Source organism: Chenopodium album, chromosome 7 (assembly GCF_948465745.1).
Source record: "Chenopodium album chromosome 7, dcCheAlbu1.1, whole genome shotgun sequence".
Classification (NCBI taxonomy): domain Eukaryota; kingdom Viridiplantae; phylum Streptophyta; class Magnoliopsida; order Caryophyllales; family Amaranthaceae; genus Chenopodium; species Chenopodium album.
Window position 1 is genome coordinate 69,748,803 of NC_137840.1, and position 18,345 is coordinate 69,767,147.

The window sequence follows — 18,345 nt, forward strand, 5'->3', positions numbered from 1 at the left end:
TCTGGTCAATATAACTGAAAATTATAACTGAAAACCAAACCACACATAATATAAGCTTTTCTCTAACTAATTAACCTGTCAATTTCTGTCACTGATTGAAACATCTTGATCTACAAGCTGCAAATAATAGCGAGTTAAATTTCGAAGTATTGTCCCTGCGATAATTTAACTTAAAATTACTTGCTTAATTATATATTGCTGAAAAAAACCTACCAGAGTTCTGATTCTTATATTCCTTATATAGAAGATTGGAATCTTATTTATATATCATTTTCACAGTTGAATGGTCTTTATCTACAAGGATATACAATCGCTATGACAACACTTATGATGGAAAACAATATTTCAGATAAAATTAGTCCAGATAAAATATATTCAAGTCGTGTAAAGTTCAGAAAAAATAAGTCTAGACAAAACAATATTTCAGATAAAATATATTCAAGTCGTGTAAAGTTCAGAAAAAATAAGTCTAGACAAAACAATATTTCAGATAAAATTAGTCCAGATAAAATAAGTTAGAATAAATAAGTTAGTCTTTTACAGTGTAGCAGCTCATAATGTTTTGCATATGCTTATGTAGTGGGATATGGTCTCAACCATGGCAATCTAAACCTGGTTCGGTGTCTCAACATCATTGACAACCATGAACATATTCTACTTCTTAAAATTGATTCCTTAACAACACTGAAAATTCGCGATTGCAGCTCTACTGAAGGAATTACAATGACTAGAAGTGCTACAGCTGCAACGCCACCAGAGATGCAGAACAGCCCGGAGAAAGGCTTAGGGCCTACAAATGTGGTGCTGTTGTTTATTTTTGATGTGGAGCACTTGCAACGAGTGAACATATCATGCTCCAAACCTTCTATTTCTCCCTTTTCTGTTGCCTTCAGAATAGCCTGTGAAATGTCTGCAGACAGTACAGAGCCCTTCCGAAAAGCCTGAGATAACAGACAATGGACCAACATGGAAATAAGTTATGGCATTCCAGCTGCAAACTATGAAGAATTAAAACGACAAAATTAAATAAAATCATTTAAGCCACTCACAAAGCCAAAGCCACCAAAGTTGTAAGTTGGTCCTGCAAGAGTGTATCCCCTGCAGTACTTTGTCAGAAAAACTTTCGCGTGTAAGGTAACAAAAAAGGCAGCCTTGATCTCACCCCTTTCAAAAGCAGGAGGATAATCCTCAACAGCTCGCATTTGCTTAATGTTTTCTGGCTTAAATCTTAACACGTTTTCTAAGTACGTACAGACAAAGGAGTTCCAATTACATCCAACAACTGCATTCTCTGCCCTCAGAGTCTCCACATCTTTCACAGACGGTAATAGTTGAGAAACTGTCATTAGGGAGGTGAGTGATGCTTGGAAATATATCGTAAGCATCAATATTAGGAGATACCATGGTACAAGGACCATCTTGGAAAGATTGCTCCTAGGTGACTCCTCTACAAAGGTAACATAATATATTAATAAAACAATACAAATAATGTCTTAAATAAACTTATCAGGCCATTTCTGACAAAGGTGTGCTTACTTTGTGCAAAGAATAGCAAGGTGAAGGAAAACCAGAAAACTGCCCCAAGTTGCTGGGATACTGAACCATCAGCAAATTCTGGATTTCTTCGACGTTCTACTAACCATACAACAAATCCTATGAAGAGGCCCATTGACAAGAAAAGAATCCACAGTTTCTTTTCGAAGACCATTGCAAATATCCATATTTCCTTTGTATTATCTTCTTTGACTGTCACAACCATGTTCATTCCAGATTTCACAAAAGGTTGGGAGAAGTCAGCCCACCTGTATCTTTCATCTAGTATTAAAATATCGCCAACTGCAGCATCAAAGACCTAAACAAAATACAACAGAAATTCAATGTTCACTGCTAATTCTTATTATCAATATGCACATCTTATAGTTGAGGTAACACTAAACAGGACTCGAAAGCAAGAAAGAAACCATAGACGTGCAATTAGATGAAGAAAAATAAATTGATGCTTACCTTCTTATGGATTTGATGTACCAGATCATCATATCTGCCATAATATGGAACCAACTTATGAGGAAGATCATAAGGAAGGTACTTAAGAGAGGTATTGAATACGTCGATGACAAATCCTGTGATGGATGTCTGGTTAGGTGCCACAATGGTTACATTGACCAAACGAAAAGCACCAGAAGCAGGTACACCTATTATCAGCGGCTTTTCACTGGTAGCACCAATATTCCAACCTCTTGGAACTTCCTGCAGACCGCCTGGCCAGTAAATAGGGCCTAATTCAACAAGCATGTCATGATTCTGGCTATAATTCCTGGTTTCCTTTGTACCGGTTTTTGAAGATTGTTTCTTATAGAATCCAAACTCAGAGGACCAAAAGACTAATTCCCGGTAGCTTTTCCCAACCACATTGATAATTTGGAAGGTCGGTATGTCTTTTAGCTCGCTGTTTCTAAAGCTTACATTCCCACTCAAACCTTCAAAGTTACTCAGCAAGAGGTTGGGGAACAACTCTGTAGAGTTATACTTTACTACTGCCTTTTTACTTTTACTAATCGCGTGTATCATGTCATATGCCCTCAAAGCAAACGAGGTTGGGTTTGGATTTCCTTGATCATAAGGAAATTTAGCAGTATAACTTTGCTTGAATTTGACCACAAACTCTTTGTAGGATCTACTGCTGTCAATAACATTTGTTCTGTATCCAAGTACTCCTTGCATAGAAGCAATGACTGATGGTTCAACAGAATCAAGTAAACTTGCAATCTCATCTGATATTATCCAAACAAACCCTTTTTCTACCATCCCCATCTCATTCGCCTTTTGGAAAAGACGTGTGGCTAGTTCAAGAGAAGAATGCAGAAGTACAAAGACACGGTTACCCCCTCTTCTAAGGGTGTAAAGCTCTTTTTCAATGACCACATCAGGTTCTGACAAGGTACTTACAGAAGGGAAGGCTATATGCTGTTCTACGATTGCATCAACCGACCTTAGTGAATCAGATAGAACAGTAAAATGTGATGAATCCAAGGGGAAAAGACTGCTACTTTCATATAATACTGTCACTCTCCTCCATCGAAAATGACCAACAATAGCAGAAAGGCATTGCATATGAACAGAGAAATTATGGGACATTTGGAGCAAATTAGATGGTAGTGGCACTAAAGGTGAAGACATTGCAGTTGGAGTTAAGAGAAAAATAGGAACTCCCAATAAATTCTTATACATTTCTGACAAAAATACAGCTTCTGTTAACGAAAACGTTCCGATTAAGACTTCAACTTTCTTACTTTGCATAAGCTTGGATGCTGCAGGCACAGACAGACATATAACATACTTATCTTCATTGCAGAAAAACATATAAATAAAAACTGTTTACTTTTGGAAAAGAGGGGATATATCCTTACCAATGTTAGTGGCATGCACCGAGCCATCAGAAAAATTTCGAACATGCAGAGTAACAGGACTGCAGCTGTTTCTGTAAATATCGCGAACTGCAATCTTCATAGCTATTTTCTGCTCCTTTCCCACACGAGTATTGCCATCAATAACTACACCAATGCTGGTGACAGAATTTTTGTGCATTGAACAATTGCGTCGTCTTAGACTAGCACCGCCTTTCATGCTTGGCATCAGCAGCAACACTACTAATATATAGAATACAGAAGACATAGTTATGTAAGAATATAACCTTTAAAAAGTTTTTTTTAGTAAATCAGTGATCAAATTACATTCCTAGACTAATCATATATATATATATATATGTACTGCATCTTAACATCTAAAAAATATGTTAAGGGAATTTGAAGTGAAATTATAATAACAAAAACTTTGACTTTGACTTATTCAGACATGCTTAATTAATCCCAATGTTTAAGTTCCAATTTTTCTGATTTGATTTAATCATTCCCCTAATCCCCTGCAACAAGTAAAGCACTTGTACTGCATGTGCCATGCAACCATCTTACTTGTTAGTAAAAACTTACTTGGATGTAGACTAAGCTATAAACAGCAGTGTCTAATTTACGCTGCTTATAAATTAGAAATCTTGACTAATTCTTTCATTTACCAAACCTTCCAAGTATATGTAGTAACCTATGTTACTCATGTTCAACTGTCATACCAATATCAAGTCATCGACTTTGAGACACAACACATGAGGTGGCGGGGGGTGGTCCTTTTGGGGAAATGAAAAGTCGGCGTAAGGCCCGTTCACTTCACCTTACAAAAATAATATTCAGTAAAAATCAGTAACATCAAAAAAAAAAAAAGTTTAGCAAAAATAAGGTAAAGTGAATAGGGTCTAACATAGGTAGCGACTTATTAGATCAGATAATAGTAAGCCATGTCATGCTCAACGAAATTCAAACCGGTATGCTGAACTTGTGACTAGAATATGACTCAACTTATGCAAATTCTACAATTTGATCAGCACATTTATATAATAAATCAAAACTAAGGAAGCACTCAACAGATAATGAGATACTTATCTTACTGGCTAGTTACTAATTGCATAAATGTCATAAAATAATAATCTCACACATGTAATTATAATAACAAGTCAATGGGTGTACAGTGTATTATTATGCATTGTAATCAACTTATAATAATCTAAACTTGTTGACTGACTGATTTTTATATAAATTAAGTATAAAATTTATTCTTGATCTTAAACTGTTGGGGCCCTTAGAATGATAGACTATCAAGAACCACATAAAATTTTGTTCTTGTCACCATTTATCAACAACCAAATCGCTGAAAATCATTGGTACTTTTAGACCAATCTACATATAACATATTACGTGCATTTCTTCCGGAGGATCTCATAGTTGATCTCAAGGTTCAACATAATACTTCAGTTGCAAATTTTAAGAAGAATGGTACCATCCCTTAGCGAAAATTCCCAAGTAGTCTGAGGAAAATCTAACCACATAGCATTTAGGCCCTGTTCTTTTGAGCTTCTGGCAGAACAGCTCAAAAAAACAGGGTCTTAGTAGTATATATGAAGTAGTCCATCAAACTTATACGTTAGTCATTCTCCCTCTTATAATAGTCTTAATTCACGTGTGGATTATTATACCTTTAGCAAATGGACACGATAGTAGGGGTACAAAATGACTCCCATGTAATTAAGGGGCTTATGGTAGTCGAGATCAACATAAAAATCAGTCTACCATTATCTACCAATTAGTCCTCTTTCTCCAACAGAAAAGTCAAGTCCTTTTTCTTTCATTACTCATCCTAATAGTATAATTTCGAAGAATTTTGAATATTGCTAAAACAAGGACCACTAGCAAATAAACAAAAAAAAGGGGACCATTTCTTTAGTTAAAAACACTAGCATTGTCAAATGTCAATCTCCCAAAAAATACTTCAATTCGTATTAATTAATCTTGAAATTTGATGAAACTTCAAGAAAAATTCATACGATTAATTATATTTACAAGTATGTACATTGTACACTTTAGCAAAATGACTATTGAAAGTTTGAACTTGAATTAGGAGAAGTTACCTTGTAATTGTGCTAGGAAATTAAGACACTACATACAATAATAATTAAGTATATATTACCATGTTAAGACTATGACAGGAAAATAGAGGAAATTTGACTTTGTCTTATTCAAACTTCATTTATAGTATATAGTAATGTACTCAATCTTCCGTTATTAGTTATTTTTTTTCTTATACTTTTCCTTTTGGTTTTTTTTTTTTTTTTACACAACGAGTAAATCAAAGGATTACACAAACTATAAACAGTAAATAATAATAATGATATCATTATCCTTTACATAAAGCAAGTAGATTTCCTTTAGCATTGTACGAGTAGCTGCCTAAGAAGGTATTCAAAAAATCATTCATTGGGACAATTCTAATACTATACGATCCCACATAACTATAGTTTTTTCTTATGTTTAATTCACCTATATTGGTCAAAGCTAGTGAAGTGTGTGAATACTGAATAGTGGAAGCGGAATCATTAATTCATTATCACCCCCCTACATGCACAAAATGGTAACACAATCATACAAAGTGTTTGATAAGCTCTAATGCAGTGTGCTTTCCTAAGCACAAGCAGCATAACAACCAAGTGACAGTAACTAGAGAACAGTCATCATCAAGTATGCCAAGAATCTTGTCCGATATCAATTGTCACATAAATCAATATCAATTAGTTAGCAAACACACATCAATCAATTAATTTAAGCATTAGATTGCTAAAATTGTGTAGCCGTTGGGAATTTTTGAAGTTTCTTGTAAATCAATCAATGACCCAAAGCCCTATCCATTAACATTTAACATTACCTCTCCACCAATTTTGATCTTTGTTGTGACTTGTGATTATATACAGTTTCAACTCAATGGTTTGGTGGGCCCCAAACCTAGAGTTGATCACCAGTGACCTGACCCATTGGCTCGGTCTTGTCCTTAAACTCGGCCTCAGCTAACCTGATTTATCATTCCTACAACCCGACCTGAACCTTACCAACCTAGTTTTAGCAATTGTTTGTATTGAAATTTTTGGGCTTTTGTGGTTGTTTGCTTGACTCTTAGGCCCATGACAACAAAGGTTATAGCCTTTATGTAAGCTTAATTTTTGCCTAACAAGGCCCGATCCTGGTGTGTCTAACTCAACCCGTAAAATTTCGTTACAACACTATTCTATCTCAAATTTAAAATGAGAGAATACAAGTATCTCTTTGATAAACAAGATATGTATATGTTTATCAAGTGGCAAAATTGTAAATAAATTAATAACCTTTTTTTATTAAAAATGGGCAAGTAATTGTTGATTTATTTACAAATATGCTACTATATAATATTGTTGATTTATTTACAAATTTATCACTTGAGATAAATCGGGGCTTTCTCATTAAAATACTCTAAAAATTAAACATTTATTAGATTCAATAAGCTGATGCCCATCTCTTCATTTATTTATTTGAACCAATTCCACCCAATATGACATTAAATTGATCCATAGTTTAAATGAACTCGACTTCAAATGCCACAATCCTCAACCAAAGAAACCAAATGATTATATTTTTAAGATTTGTTTTATCATTTACAAAGCTAGTTATGGATTGTGTTGCCGACGCAACTTAATAAGATTTTAGACCATACGAAACAAGCAAATATAATCATATTCTATGGTCTCGCAAAATAAAAGGTCAGACATAACACAACACACGAGTCCACATACCGGTCCGCTTAATTTTATAAGCCCCAAAAAAGCAAACAAGAACAGAGGCGCGTGGGGCATTGCCTCCCATGTAGTTTATCCATCACAAGTTCACAACATAAAATATAATCTTATAATTAATCAACATAATTAAACCTCTAAATTATACTCAAATCAAAATTAAGCCAAAAAAATATTAAAAAAAAAAGCTCCAATAAGAAGGAAAAAACAACACTTGATTACACAAGCTTTGGGTTTGGCCCCTCCTCTTGATTCGGTTCTCGATGTTAACCCCATTTTTCCTGAATTTTACAAACACCCACCAAAACTCACACAACACACTCTCTCTTTACATTCTCTCTCCTCTCTTTGTCTCTCTTCTTTCTCTCTCTTCATCACCTTCTTCCTTTCAACTAACAATGTCTAACACCTCTAAACTCTAAAGGGTCTTCTTTATATTTTTTATCCTTTTTTTTCTGTATATTTTTATTAATTTTACGGCATGGAAGCGAATCTTAAAGGTGAAATTTTTTTTGGTGTTTTTACGCTTTTTTTTTCATCTTATGTTTTTTTGGGTTAATTTTGATGATCTGGCTGTGGTTTTCGTCGCTTTATTATGTTTTTTGACAATGTATGTTAATTGATGATGAAATAATTCTGGGTTTGTTGATTTTTGCGCCTTTTTTTGTGGGTGTTTTTTTTTTTTTTTTTTGGGAAATGAATGTGTTGCTTGTGTTTTGTGGGGTTTGTTTGCTGTTTATGTTTGTTAAATGCATGTAAATGGTGTTTAATGGGTGTTGGTTTTTTGGGATTATTGTAATTGTATGTTTTCTAAACTTTCATTAGATAGAAATAGAAATAGAATGCACAATGTTGACAGTTCCAAAAAAATATATATATATATTTGATAGCGTAAAATGTTGATGTGAGAGAAGGAAAAGGGTGTTTTTAAGGTGATATATGTGAGATTTTTTTTTGGAGTAGATTGTAAAAGGATAATGGAAGAAAGGGTGTGTTACTATTGATTTATCATGCTTTGTTGTTTGATTGTTGCTGTATTATGTAGCTTTGTATGGTAATAGAATTTCTTGTCAATTTTTGGGAACTGTTGATCTTTAATCATGAATTGGAGCGCGCTAATTCGAGATGAATGATTCTATGGTGTAAAAGTGCCTCAATTATGTATGTACTTTTAAGAGAAAAGATAGAATATGGTGTAATTGGGTGAGAAAGGCAAAGATGGCTCCCATGATATAGACAGCTTTGTCCTGTGAAGTTTGAAATTATTTGTAAGTTGTTGGCTAATTTCATTTGGAAGAGCTCTTATTAAGCTAGCTAATGGCCTGGATTTGTTGCAGAATGAAGGAAAAAAAATTTAAGCTTAACAAAATATGTACTATATGGTGAACAGTTTATGAAGTAATAGGTTATTATCAGGATGAAGGGAGATTTTTAGTTCTGGCATTTGTCTAGGTATGTAGTTGAAGTTTCTAAAACAAGTTCCTTGGGAAAAAGTGCTCTGTCTAAGTTGTGCTCGAAAATTTGAGAGTACTACAAGCTTTACTATATATATATGTGCATATCCGTTCTCCATTGGCAGTATTTATGAAGCCGCCATGTCAGTGAATTTGACTTATATTCCACAATGTGCTCTAAAATTTGCTCACTTTCTAATCATGGTGTCACTCTTTCACCACCCTTAAGGACTCAAAGCCTTTTTCTTAGATTATGTTCCATTTAGAAAACAAATGATATAGGTAAACTGGCAGGGCGGTCAGTCAACGATTATGCTTTCATCAGTCATGTAGTGAATGATTACATACTTCAAATGTCTTATCTGGTCAAATATCAGTGTATTAATATCATTATTTAGTATAATTAATATGCTAGCAGTCTAGGACTACATTTTTAGTGTTTTTCTGGATTTGATTGGTCAAGACTCAACGTAAGTTTTGCAGCTCAAGTGGTACTGTGCTACTAGGTATCCAAAAGTTGTCAATATTCTTAAGAGCTCATATGAATCACCTCTTTCCTTGCTGGACTAAAATTAGGAGAATACTGATGTTGTGAAACTAGCTTTGCTGGAAGCATCCATGGCAGATGGAAGCAATTTGTACTTGAACTATGTATGCCCAAATTGGTAAAGTAAATTTGCATGAGAACCTGATTGCTAATCCTCGGTTAAGCATATTATATTTGAAACTTTAGGAGAGGTTCCTGTTTACTGCCCATTTTAGAGAGGGTTTTGTGGTGGGGTGAGGGGGGATGCTGAATATGTTGGTCTTGTGGGATTGTTTGATATGTTGAGCATTCACCACTTTACTCTCTCTGAACAGGTTTAGTCCTTGACCCTGCAAAATGTGGTGGTCTTCCTTTGGAAGAAAAGAGGGAGCTAGTTCGTGAAATTGCACAGTGTTCAGAAGATGCACCAGAGATTCTTAGTTCTTTTAGCCGCAAAGAGCTTTTGGAAATTATCTGTGCTGAAATGGGTAAAGAAAGAAAATATAGTGGGTTTACCAAACTTAGAATGATACAGCACCTTCTAAATTTAATGTCTAAAAACATGAAGAGGAAAAATACTGATAATGATCTTGATTTATCTCTGGCCAAAAGTTCTAATGGAGCTAAGAAGCAGAGAAAAAATGAAAGCCCTGCACAACTACCCACCAACCAGGAATGTGTGCAAGGTGTAGGTTTAAACAAGAGTGAAGTAAAAACCTTATTATGTGAAAATCTAGCCTGCAGAGCTACTCTTAGTCAAAATGACGGTTTCTGTAAGAGGTGTTCTTGTTGTGTCTGTCATCACTATGATGATAATAAGGATCCAAGTCTTTGGTTGACTTGTGACTCTGATCCACCTAATGAGGGTGGTTCATGCGGGATGTCTTGTCATATAAAATGTGCACTGAAGCATGAAAGAAGTGGCATAATGAAGAATTGTAAGCGTGGAAAAGTTGACGGGAGATTCTATTGTGTTTCTTGCGGAAAAATCAATGACCTTATGAGGTAAGAGCCCACTGAAAATTCCACTAAAATGTACAGGTTTCAGGTGCTTTTGGATCTTGAAGTTGGAATTACATCAAGATGCAAGATTATGCAAGCATAACATAGGAAAGTAAAGATTAACAAATTTTGTCCTATATAAATTCCATTCATCTACCTTGGTGATCTTATTTAGCATTTGCAAACACTTCTTATTTTATGGCTTGTATGTGGTGGCAAAATCTTTTTTTTTTTTTCTTCTCCATTCTATCGATCTGTGCAACAGCTAATGTTAAGATATTTATTACAGTAAAGATCTTTTTGCCTTCATGTGTGCACTAGTATGTAGCATGAGTGATTGAAAGCTGCTCAGCTGAAACCCCTCTTCATGTTCTTGATTTTGGACCATTTGTTTCTGCCGGTATCCATGCATATTTATCTTTTGTATTTCATTGAGGCGTCCAAAATGACATGTTTCTATACTATAGTATGAAGTATTTTTCTACTTCTGTTGATTTATGCTGCTTGCTGTAAGATGTAGTGGCATGCCACATTATGTGAACAGATGCTACTAGGTGGTAAAATAAACGTTCATTAAACATTACACATATAGGAATAAGGTAACTAGTATATTATCAGTATTTACCTGGAGAACATGAAACACTTTACAGCTTTTTAATTCTGCATTACTTACAGAATTTATATTCTGCACAGAGCAATGTTACTAGTTATTGATAAAGTTATGTTGATGATTTTTGTTTGTGTTAAATGTCATTGACATCCAGTACATGGAGAAAGCAGCTGTTGGTTGTCAAGGAGGCTAGACGTGTTGATGTGCTATGTTTGCGAATCTCCTTGTGTCACAAGATCCTTGATGGAACTGAGCGATACAAGGATCTACATAAGCATGTGGATACTGCTGCAAAGAAACTTAAGAAGGAACTTGGGCCTCTTGATCGTGTATGTGAAAAAATGGGCCGAGGAATAGTTAACAGACTTGCTTGTGGTGCTGAGGTTCAGAAGCTATGCGCCTCTGCTTTGGATGCTTTTGATAACCAACCATATAAAACCGCTGTGAATCAAAAGAACACTCTGAGTAAGTCCTAAAAGGAAATTTTAAGCTAAATGTTTTTCATATTTTGTCCCAGATAAAAATATGTTTAAGAACTGTGTTATTTTACAAGCAAATGTTTGTGTAAAACCACTATAACTATAGTCTCACCCCCCAAAAAAAGAGGTAAGCTAAACTTTTCACTTCATAAAACTAGTCACAGAAGTATTTCAAAAAAAATAAAAAACTTCATGCACGATATAGTATGCCACAAAGCTCTTTCAATATAAAACATATATAATAAAAATCACCTAGACTTGACTTCTTTTTTACTGAAATGATTTTAAGTGCTTAAGATTGATTGATTCAATGGAACCCTGGCGAGTTTACTGTTACCAAATGAAAGCACGTTGTCAGTTTTCATATATACATCCTCTTCATCCTTGACCTTTTTATGTATCTAATATGGTTTTATAGCTAATCCATCTTGTTTCATACAGCATGTCAAATAAGCTTTGAAGAATCTTTCCCAACATCAGTAGTCATTGTATTGGACTATGATAATAGACTTCTTGAAGAGTTTTTGGGATGTCGGATATGGCATCGAAATTCTAACTTGAAGGATTACCCAGAAAAGCCCTCCTGTATTGTTCTTAGGCCGGAGAAGAAATTCAAGATTTGTGACCTTCAACCATGCACAGAATATGTATGTAGGGTTTCTCTGTTCAGTTGCACAGGTGTTTTTGGGACTTGGGAAGCAAAATGGGTAACTCCTCAATCAATTGGAACGAGTGCTCTAGTTTCCGATGAACATGATGGAATAATTGATGAGACCCCAAGGAATTTTTTTCAACCCTTTTCTGAATGCAACAATGCCAACAAGTCAGCTACAGTTGACCATACTGCAAAGCTTCGATCCCTAACTGACATCAATGCCACTCATATAGTGAACTTAGGATCAATCCCCACCACACCATCAAAAGTAGACACAAGGCAAGATTTTGTTGGCGCGAGCACCAAGATGCTTGAAGCATTGAATAGAAACTATGAATTCTGTGTTAGGGTGATCAAGAGTTTGGAGCAAGATGGTCACTTGAGCATAGATTTCAGGGTGAAATTTCTCACTTGGTATAGCTTGAAAGCCACAGTGCAGGAGAGAAGAGTTGTCAGTGCATTTGTGGATACTATGTTAGATGACCCGCCATGCTTGGCTGAGCAACTAGTTGATGCCTTTGCTGATATAATTTGCAGCGAAAAATCCACTTCCACAGCATACATTCAGCCTTAAAATTACAATCCTTTTTACTCTATTCTATTCAACCAGAAAGAAAGAAAGAAAAAAAATTTAACTTATTTTAGGGTCTTTTAGGCAGGAAGATTGCTTTGTTAGTGTTTTGCTTTTGTCTAGAATCTAGATTGGCATTGATATTGGTATATGAGCAGAGATTTTAGATTCTGTTTTTCAGCAAAAGGCTTGTTAGCATCAAGTGGATATGATGAATACTCTAAATAGTGTATAGTTTGGAGGAATGCATTATTCCTTTTTTCAGGCTTTGCCACTGTCAATGTATTTGGTGCCCTGTTTTGAACTTTTCTGATGCACTTTATTTGAAATAAGTACATCCCCTTTGTCCTATTTTCCATAACAAATTAACAAGTACATCAATGTAATTCCCTCCAAAAAGAAAGAAAAAAACAATCATTACAAATATACTACTTTTTCTGTTTCTGAAAATTCGACTTATTTACTATAACGCGGTCAAAATTAAATAATATTGACATTATTTTACACTTGATACTCGTATTAAATATCTATCAAAATAAAATAGCATCTAATATTTTCAAGCACATTGGAGACATAACACAAGTCAAGTGAGTCAAACTTTCATATATAGAGGAATGCCAAAAGTTGCAACGGTTGGTGGCTATTGTATTGGTGACAATTTGAGATTGGTGCAGTGGTCTAGTTAGGGCTGTCAAACGGGTCGTGTCGTGTCGGGTTCGTGTTCGTGTCGATGTTAAACGGGTTGAAAAACCCTTGACCCAAACCTAACCCATTTATTAAACGGGTTGAAAACCCTTGACCCAAACCTAACCCGCTTATTAAACGGGTTACCCATGTAACCTTTTACCCATATAGTATGTAATAAACTATAATATTCAATATCAAAATTTAAAAGACATACATCATTAATTCATTAATGATACTACAAGAGTTTAAAGTTAGTAATTATAGCAAAAGTACTACAAGAATTTAAAGTTGGTTGCTTTAGCAGCACAACCATACATAAGAATTGTCCCAAATTAATAGCCAAATTTTAATTTACAAAAGTTGAAATTTATTTTATCCGCCAAATTAACTGCCAAAAATTACCTAAATGTATACATGGTGCCAAGGCAATTTACAAAATTACAAGTTTAGAACAAAATTTTCGGTTTTTGTTACTACTTTATTAATAGGTTAAGCGTGTCGGGTTCGGGTTAGCGGGTTGTCGTTCAACCCATTTATATAATTGGGTTACGCGTGTCGGTTTTGGGTTGAAAATTTCAACCCAAACCTAACCCGTTTAATTTCGTGTCGGGTTCGTGTCGACCCAATTATGTAAACGGGTCGAGAATACTTGACCCAAACCCGCTTATTTCGTGTCGGGTTCGTGTCGAGTTTTCGTGTCGTGTCAGCTTTTGACAGCCCTAGGTCTAGTACTCTAGTGGACTTATTATCGCCATTGTAGACAGCCCTAGCTTACATTGGCTGAAGCAAGCACAACGGATTAAAGAATCTGGAGATCAACTAGAAGTCTAGAACAAAAACAAACCTACAGGGGTCACTTGAGAGTATTAGAGCAACTCCAATAGTTGTAGCTAGGAACTTGCTTGCAATTTCAATAATTCTCTAACTACTAGCTTGACCATTGAAGCCAGAAAACTCAATTTGCTTGGGAATTAAACTTGCCAAAATAAAAATGCTCATTGCACCAATTAAGTTATTTCCATGTATTTTCTATCCAACAACTACTACTTAGCTAATAACTAGCCATTGGAACAAAGAGTAACTAAAATGATAATTAGCTTAAAAGCTTATATGACATGGTAAGCTAATTGTCAAATTAGCTTGTCATTAGAGTTGATCTTATAATCAATTTTTTCTATTAAAAATAGTCACGTTAAAATTTAATTAATTAATTAACGGCGAATTTGGAGCACAAGCTTAAAGATGCATCATATATATATATATATATATATATACATACATATATATATATATATATATATATATATATACATACATATATATATATATATATATATATATATATATATATATATATATATATATATATATATATATATATTATAAAAAAAAAAAAAAAAAAGAAAAAGAAAAAAGAAAGTACACATCTTTATCATTCAACTCATTTACTCATCAATGAGATCAGAACCATCATTGATAATTAACCGTTGCCAGCATTCCTCCAATAACTTTGAATGGTTAATGCATTAGATTTCGTACATTGCTTATGCTAATTGTTACTGTATATTTATAAATTTAAAAAAAAATTAAAAAAAAAAAATCTACTGAAAAATACAGTACGAGTACAGTTTATCAAATCCTATCCTAGGAGGAGCCAAACTCAACCACCAAGACACCCCTGTAAATGAAAAAATAAGAAAGCATTATAATATAGTGGCTGCTGCTTCTTCACCAGCTTCATCAAAAGATTCAGCTAAGTACTCAGCCAGGCTCCCACTCTCTTTTGAGTTGGATGAATCGAAAGAATTAAAGACCCGAGGTTTTTTTGCACAAGGAGTTTTTTGAAATGTCTGAGTTTTCTGAAAATAACCTCGGTTATTAGCGAAACTTTTAACCTCATTCTCCTTCTCCCCTTGCCAAATAACAGGCGTTAATGATGCCCAAGGGTCCTCCACCATGGACTTGTTGTAGAAAGACCGTGCTTGACCATAGTCGTAGCTTCTTCCCCTTCCTCTTCCACCAGAATATCCTGAACTAGGACTCATCCTACTGCCATCCCATCGACCCCTCCCTCTTCCTACGTTAGGGCTAGGACCACCTCCACGTCCAGGACCAGGGCTGGGAGGCCAGGGACTATTGCTGGACCAGTGACCCCTTCCTTGAGGAGGAGATCTAAAATTAGGGCTACCTGCACATTCAATATTTATAGCCAACAATGAATAAAAATCATTCCTGAGAACAAATACAAGCAACCTCATACTTCATCAATGACCACAAAGTACCTTGATATGGAGGATAAGGGCTACCTCCACATGTACCAGGAGGACCAGGACTAGGATTATTATTAAACCAGTGACCCCTGCCAGGTGCAGCACCGAAGTTTGGACTACCTGCACATTCAATCTAGCTATAAGGGAGCTTGAAAAATTCTTCCACTGCATAAAATCAAATCTTTCAAAGAAATACAAAGTGTATCCAAGACTTTTAAGGGGTACCTTGGTGCATAGGGTATGGGCTCCTAATCCCCATTGGACTTGAAGTCGAACCAGGTCTGCCTGGGTTATAATAGGGATCTCCACCTTGGTACATACCCGGATGAGGAGCAACATTATGTTGGAATTGAGGGGCACCAGGATGCATTTGAGGATTCATTGGTCCTGTTAATTCCACATAAAAAAACAATAAATCATTTTCATGCAGAAGATAACAATTTAACAGAACAGTTGGGGCTTAATAGCTTAATTGGAAGGAAAAAAACAATTTGATGGGGTTAAATGTCTCAGCAGATCCAAGCTCAACTATTTATCAGTGATGACAATACATTGACGGGATTCTTAGTTTTAAAAGGCGCAAATGGTCCTTGCAGCCTAGGCGCAAGGCGAAGGCACGCACCTTTTGTATGCAAGGCGCATGTATTTATATATTTATTTCAAATTATTTTTTACTTTGATTGTACTGAATACCAATTAAAAAGATTCATAATAAATTAAATAATAATTTACCTTTTTTTTTTTTTTGAGGAAAATAAATTAAATAATGTTATATGTAAAGCTAAGGTAGTCTAAATTTGAAAAAATGTCCATCATTCTTTAATTTATAACTTAAATCTTAGTTATTTTCCTTGAGGCGCAAAGCGCTTTGAGGCACTGGGAGACAGAGGCGCGCTTTTTAAAACTAAGACGGGATTAACTAGTGCATTATCAATGCAAAAGAAACTATGTACTCCCTAAGGATTTCGATGTCCAAATAACGACCTTTCCCAAAGAACAACCTTTCTTATACAGCTAACTACCCTGTTATATTTTCCCTTGATAAGCTACCCCCAACGTACCAGTAATATTTTACTGCCTTCACTTAAATCAGAAAACAGAAAACAATCACTTTGCTTGCAACTTAGGAGGTCGAAGAAAGCATATACAGACCACAACAGTATCCAAATCAACAAGTCCATCTAAATTAATTCGGGCCTAAGAGTATACGGGAGTGGACAAATTCAACAAAATTCAACCTTTAAACGCATATTCGCAATGCATCACTATTAAAGAAGACGAATGCAAAAGATAATTGAACAATAACAAGTTGCACCTAATCATACAGCTAATCAGTAATCACTTCTTAAACCATCACTATGATTAAGCAATAGATTATTATCCCTTCTTTTTGCAAGAAGAGATAATATTGAACTATTACATCAATACAAAATATAGCAACCCAATATTAGTAACTAGTAAGATCAAATTATAACCCATCATTCATAGTTTCATACCCACCCAAATTCCCAATTTCATCAACAACATCAAAACACAGTAACATTAAACAAACAACAAACTTGCCAACAAATATACACCAATTTGATATAAAACCCATAATTATACATAATCAAGTACAATTTCTAACCTTTCCCAGTTTCCCACATCCCTAATCCCCAATTTCATCAAAACCCAAGTAACCCATTTAAAAAAAATAATCAAAAAAGATAAAAAATTTACCTTGAGGAGAGGGCGAAACATGAGGTCTAGGAGTGAAAGGCCGCCGTTTGTCGGTGGAGTAAGCGGCCATTGGATCGGTGTAATAATCAAATCGCGGTGGAGGAGTAGCAGCTGCTGCGGCGGCGTCGGAATCTTCGTTATTGAGTAATGGTGCTGGTAAAATTGAATTTAGGGTTTGTTGAGGGAAAGATGATGGAACAGCATCAGTTGTTGCTTCTAATCGCATTGCTCTTAGTCTTTCTCTTCTCTTCTCTGATTCCTCCATCTTCAAGGAAGATGATGAAGATTTTTGGGGAAATTTTTAGGGATTTTTAGGGAAATTTTGGGGGGTTTTGAGTTTGGTTGATAAGAAGCTTAATTGATTCAGAAATTGGGGGTTTACGTCTTTACGAGTTCAATTAGGAATAGGAGAGGGAAAGTAGATTATACTCCGTACTTTTTTTTTTTTTTTTTTCTTTCTTTCGTTTTTTTTTTTTTTTTTTAACAATAGATTTTACATTTTCTGTACAAAAATCCGTATATTTTAAAAAAAAAAAACAAATTAATTTATTAATAAAAAAATCATCTGCTCATAGAATAATAAATAAAATTTAAATTAGCAAATAAAAATTGTTTGAATAAAAAATCATACGACAAATACAAATGAAATATTGACAATAAAATTACTTGTATGATGAGAAAAATACAAATGGTTTGAAGTTCACATACATGTAACTTTTATCCGATCAATGTTATGTACTCCGTATAATGTTATGTATCAATTTAGTACAATTTGTTTAAAGTTCACATGCATTGTTTTATTTTGTGGACTACACCATATTATATAGGATGGCTTAAGGTGATCAAAATAACTTTGATCTTCTTTAAATTTTCATCATAGTACAACATTGAAAATGCTAATTACTACAATACTACGTATGATTGTAACACCTTCGATTTACTATTAACAATAAACAATAAATAAAAGAAAAATAAACTACCTTTAAATAAAATTGCGGAAGCATACACCTAAATCGGAGGTATTACCGCCACACTCGACAACTTGACAAGTGTTAAGGCTTACAAAAATCCCAATAATTACGACCCAATAAACTAGGTGAGCTATTTTATACAACTTTACAAACTTGTTATAAACAAACTCAACGAAACACTTGAGCTCATTTGGCTACGA

The 18,345-nt window shown here is 34.7% G+C and overlaps 3 protein-coding genes across 3 annotated transcripts; 1 reads left to right on the forward strand and 2 right to left on the reverse strand.

Moving 5' to 3' along the window:
• Positions 1 to 572: 572 nt before the first annotated feature.
• LOC145638261 (glutamate receptor 2.9-like) lies at positions 573 to 3,672 on the reverse strand. Its single transcript, XM_081689224.1, has 5 exons — positions 3,408 to 3,672; positions 2,005 to 3,308; positions 1,537 to 1,852; positions 1,050 to 1,447; positions 573 to 941 (listed from the first exon to the last, which is right to left on the reverse strand). Exons 1-5 carry the CDS (start codon positions 3,670 to 3,672, stop codon positions 573 to 575), a joined length of 2,652 nt encoding a protein of 883 aa, XP_081545350.1.
• A 3,777-nt stretch (positions 3,673 to 7,449) lies between these two features.
• On the forward strand, positions 7,450 to 12,802 carry LOC145638262 (VIN3-like protein 2). Its single transcript, XM_081689225.1, has 4 exons — positions 7,450 to 7,701; positions 9,517 to 10,186; positions 10,948 to 11,258; positions 11,714 to 12,802. The coding sequence occupies exons 1-4, from the start codon at positions 7,683 to 7,685 to the stop codon at positions 12,499 to 12,501; spliced, it is 1,788 nt and encodes a 595-aa protein (XP_081545351.1). The 5' UTR covers positions 7,450 to 7,682; the 3' UTR covers positions 12,502 to 12,802.
• A 1,791-nt stretch (positions 12,803 to 14,593) lies between these two features.
• Positions 14,594 to 17,525, reverse strand: LOC145638263 (protein SICKLE-like). Its single transcript, XM_081689226.1, has 4 exons — positions 17,175 to 17,525; positions 15,681 to 15,842; positions 15,468 to 15,575; positions 14,594 to 15,373 (listed from the first exon to the last, which is right to left on the reverse strand). The coding sequence occupies exons 1-4, from the start codon at positions 17,437 to 17,439 to the stop codon at positions 14,889 to 14,891; spliced, it is 1,020 nt and encodes a 339-aa protein (XP_081545352.1). The 5' UTR covers positions 17,440 to 17,525; the 3' UTR covers positions 14,594 to 14,888.
• Between the last annotated feature and the right edge of the window lie 820 nt (positions 17,526 to 18,345).

Coding starts and splice junctions, on each gene's coding strand:
- LOC145638261 (XM_081689224.1), bottom strand. CDS start 3,672: ATGTCTTCTGTATTCTATATATTAGTAGTGTTGCTGCTGATGCCAAGC. Junction 3,309..3,407: donor GGTGCATGCCACTAACATTG/GTAAGGATATAT, acceptor CTGTGCCTGCAG/CATCCAAGCTTATGCAAAGT. Junction 942..1,049: donor ACTTTGGTGGCTTTGGCTTT/GTGAGTGGCTTA, acceptor CTGTTATCTCAG/GCTTTTCGGAAGGGCTCTGT.
- LOC145638262 (XM_081689225.1), top strand. Junction 10,187..10,947: donor AAAATCAATGACCTTATGAG/GTAAGAGCCCAC, acceptor ATTGACATCCAG/TACATGGAGAAAGCAGCTGT. Junction 11,259..11,713: donor GAATCAAAAGAACACTCTGA/GTAAGTCCTAAA, acceptor TGTTTCATACAG/CATGTCAAATAAGCTTTGAA.
- LOC145638263 (XM_081689226.1), bottom strand. CDS start 17,439: ATGGAGGAATCAGAGAAGAGAAGAGAAAGACTAAGAGCAATGCGATTA. Junction 15,843..17,174: donor TGTTTCGCCCTCTCCTCAAG/GTAAATTTTTTA, acceptor TGGAATTAACAG/GACCAATGAATCCTCAAATG. Junction 15,576..15,680: donor CCCATACCCTATGCACCAAG/GTACCCCTTAAA, acceptor TTGAATGTGCAG/GTAGTCCAAACTTCGGTGCT.